Source organism: Drosophila nasuta, chromosome 2R, assembly GCF_023558535.2.
Source record: "Drosophila nasuta strain 15112-1781.00 chromosome 2R, ASM2355853v1, whole genome shotgun sequence".
NCBI lineage: Eukaryota > Metazoa > Arthropoda > Insecta > Diptera > Drosophilidae > Drosophila > Drosophila nasuta.
In genome coordinates this window covers 14,645,221-14,648,548 of record NC_083456.1, presented here as the reverse complement: position 1 = coordinate 14,648,548, position 3,328 = coordinate 14,645,221, and the positions used below count along the sequence as shown (strand labels likewise).

General features: G+C 44.4%; 1 protein-coding gene across 1 annotated transcript in view; it reads left to right on the top strand.

Moving 5' to 3' along the window:
- The window catches only part of LOC132784330 (protein timeless homolog), a 64,372-nt gene that overhangs the window by 56,424 nt on the left and 4,620 nt on the right, over window positions 1-3,328 (top strand). Inside the window, exons 12-14 of the mRNA XM_060789868.1 lie at window positions 2,027-2,119; window positions 2,229-2,277; window positions 3,091-3,232. Of these exons, the coding sequence (XP_060645851.1) occupies window positions 2,027-2,119; window positions 2,229-2,277; window positions 3,091-3,232 (284 nt within the window). The remainder of the gene's footprint in view (window positions 1-2,026; window positions 2,120-2,228; window positions 2,278-3,090; window positions 3,233-3,328) is intronic.

The following is a 3,328-nucleotide window of genomic DNA, read 5'->3' as shown; positions in this document are numbered from 1 at the left end:
CAGCACTAGACTGAGCTTAGCATGCTGCCAGGACATGCTTTTTAAGCGACTTGTGCGACTTCGAAATCGAATTTCGAAAATGTTTTTTCGCTTCTGCGCATTCAATGCGTTTCTCTCTTGGTTTTGCTCTCACATTTCGTGAGTGAGTTTGTTGCTCTTTGTGTTGTTTGCTGCTGCTTTCGCTTTGTTATTATTTTGTTTATAGCGTTTGTCTGTCGTTGTCATCACCTGTTTGCATTTGCGAGTCCTTGAAACTGTTTACTCGTACGCATGTGGTGCGCCAGGATTATGTCTTGGCCACAGTTGCTTAAGCAGCCGCTCGGCATCGTGTGCTCTGCGTAGACAATCAGGACAAACTCCTGCACTTCCACTGTTGATGGGGAGGCAGCTCCTCTACCTGCTGCTGGATGGTGAATATGCAGCTAAGCGGCGTTGACTTTGCTGCTGGGTTTTGTCCTTGGCAGCTGCCTGTGGCAGTAGACCACATTATGTAATAATGTTTCGCTTGTGCGTCTCCTGTTGGTGTTGTGTCGTCTCTTGGGCCAGCGATGCGTGTTAAACTTCAAATTAATTGCTGCCGAAAAATAGTTATAATCGTCGGAGTGGGCGATTGTCTGCTGCAGACCGCAAACTCAACAAGGAGCACGTTTGGCACAGGATACAAGAGCATCACACACACACACATATGCACATAGACAAGGTCAGGCAGGTGCGTGTGTTTGTATGTGTGCCCAAAAGTCATTAAGTGTGGCCAGAAAGTGCAGGGCGCATACAAAAGCTAAACAACGTCAACGACAACGACAACAAGAACAAGAGCAAAAGAGCCCTGTGCATGAGCACAGGCAACATTGACGCCGTAACGAGGTTCATGTTTAATGGCCGTGTTGTTCCCGTATCCTGTTGGGCGCCTCCTAACAAATGCAGGCTGCAAGGCACCGAAAGCTGCCCCCCAAAAAGGACATTCGCAAACATCGCTTTAGTCCTGTAGTCATGTTCGTTGTCACACCGTGTGTCTCCATTTCCCTCTCTCTTTCTCTCGTTCTTATCCTTATGTCTGTCTGAGTGTCTCTGCTGTGTGTTTGGTGCTGCAGCTTGAACCTGACACAGAAAATTGTATTTTAATGATGGGGCACAGCGCTGCTAACAAAGAGACAGAGAACAACAACAACCTGTCCCCATACCCAAATACATAGCAGCTTGTTGTCCTCGGTTTCGCCGCCCATTCAAGATGTTAATAAAGCGACACACGCAGCAGCAGATAACTTGGCTCTGCTGCTCGTTGCAAACTGCAACTGCATAATGAAGTTGCAACTCGTTGCCATTTTTTGGCTTTGTTGCCGTTTTGGGTAAACTTCAGGTGCAGCCAAAGCTGGAGAACTGGAAGAGCTGTTGCTGCTGCAATAGCACATCCTTTGGCATCCATCCGCGTCAGTTGGCATGCGATTTGTGTTGCATTGTTGCAGTGTTTAGTTCAGTCTCTTTTGCCGCATGCCTTGACCCGTAACGTCCCTCTTTGATGCTTTCATTCTATTTTACTGAAGTGCGCTCTTGACTAACTGTCTGTGTGTGTGTGTGTGTGTGGATTGTGTGTGTGTGTGGACTGCGAACTGTAGCTGAAGTGCACTTGTTTGTGCATTGCTGCAATCGTAATTATTGTTAATGGCCATTTGCCAAGCGCTTGTTGTGCTGCACTCGCTGCACTCATTCAAAACAAATTCATTTCGAGCGGAGGTTGCACTCAATGATGATTCACTTTACAGTGGTGAATTCAGCGAGTGCACAAAGGACATATGCACCATTAACTAGTACTATCTTAATATACCTTTAGTTCGACGAAATTCAAAATTGAATTCTCGAAAAATAGACGAACAAATGAGTTGCCTAGAAATGACAATTTCATTGTCTTTCTTCAGTATAATTTACTTTTAGAACAGTCCCATTATTATGTTTGCAGTCGGGCTTAAAGTTAAGCCCTTTACAAAAAAATGTCCGTAATTAATTAATTTTATTTTGATTTATTTTGCAGTTGATGCCGCAGACGAGCCGATTGCAGATGACAACGCGAATGATGACCAGGATGGTGATGAGGATGAGGCCAATGAGGAGTATGAAGAGCGAGGCAAGTATTGAAGCCGAACACAAAATACAAAAAAAAGAGGGAAAACGTTTTTGAACTAATGGCATTTGCCTGTTTCCTTTCACCCTTCCGTTTCTCATTTTCTAAACAGATAATGGACTGACAGAGAAAACGTTTAAATTTGAGGATTTTGCTCGCAGGTAAATTAGCCCTGAGAGAGACAGAGAAAGAGATACAAAATGAGCAAGAGATAGGAATAGAGAGAGAGAGAGAGAGAGAGAGACTAAAGGCCATTTGAGTATTAAGTTGGTTTGTTTGTTCGTTTTTTAGCCACATTTTATTGCCTGTTATTTGGGAAAAGTTCTATGGGCATTTGTTGGCGGTTTGCATTGATGGTTGTGTTGAAAATTGTAATTGTAATTGTAATTTTAATTGAAAGGCAACCAAAAAGCGAACCAAGTGGCAACGCCAACGCCAACGTCAACGTAACAGCTCCCGGCTACTAATTAAGGATTAGCGTCAGAAATTACTTGTGCCAAAAGTTTTATGGCCACGAACTTGGCGCTCCCAGTTACAGCTACAGCTACAGCTGTCGAATGTCGCAGAGCCGAGTGCGGGGACAAGGGGAATTTTGTTTTAAATGGCCACAGCGACAAGAATAACAACAACAACAATAACATCATGAGCGAGAGTCAGTGCTACAACAATTATATTAAAATGGCGTCAAGTTTGCGTTGCGGGTTTTATTTTAATTGTGCTGCTATTTTGCTGGCTGTTTTGAAATGTTTCTAAAACTTTTCACCCTCTGTGTGTAGCTCTCTCTCTCTCTCTCTCTCTCTTGCTCTCTCTCTCTTGCTTTGTATATGTCGCCGTACCGGATAAACGCTTAAATCATAATTAGTTAAATTTTGCATAATTTAATTGGAGTTCTTACCATAATTGTGTGCCATTGCCATTGCCTTTCCCCGACAACCTACACTGAATTACGAGCATGATTAAATTCAACCCCACAGATTGCTGCATCCAAAAATTGTGCGGGCCTGCACTCTGGTGCTGACTGACTGGACGCAGATACCGACAAAGGCGCTAAAAGCGGCTGTTACCATCCTGCATCGCATTGCCTACGGGTTGAGCTGCCCCGGCATGCTCTATCAGGTGAGTACCAACATCCCCCAACTCCTGCCCCTTGACCTCTTAATGTGACAGCGAAATGATTTCGCTGCTGTTTTGCTCCGACTCCATTGCTGCCAA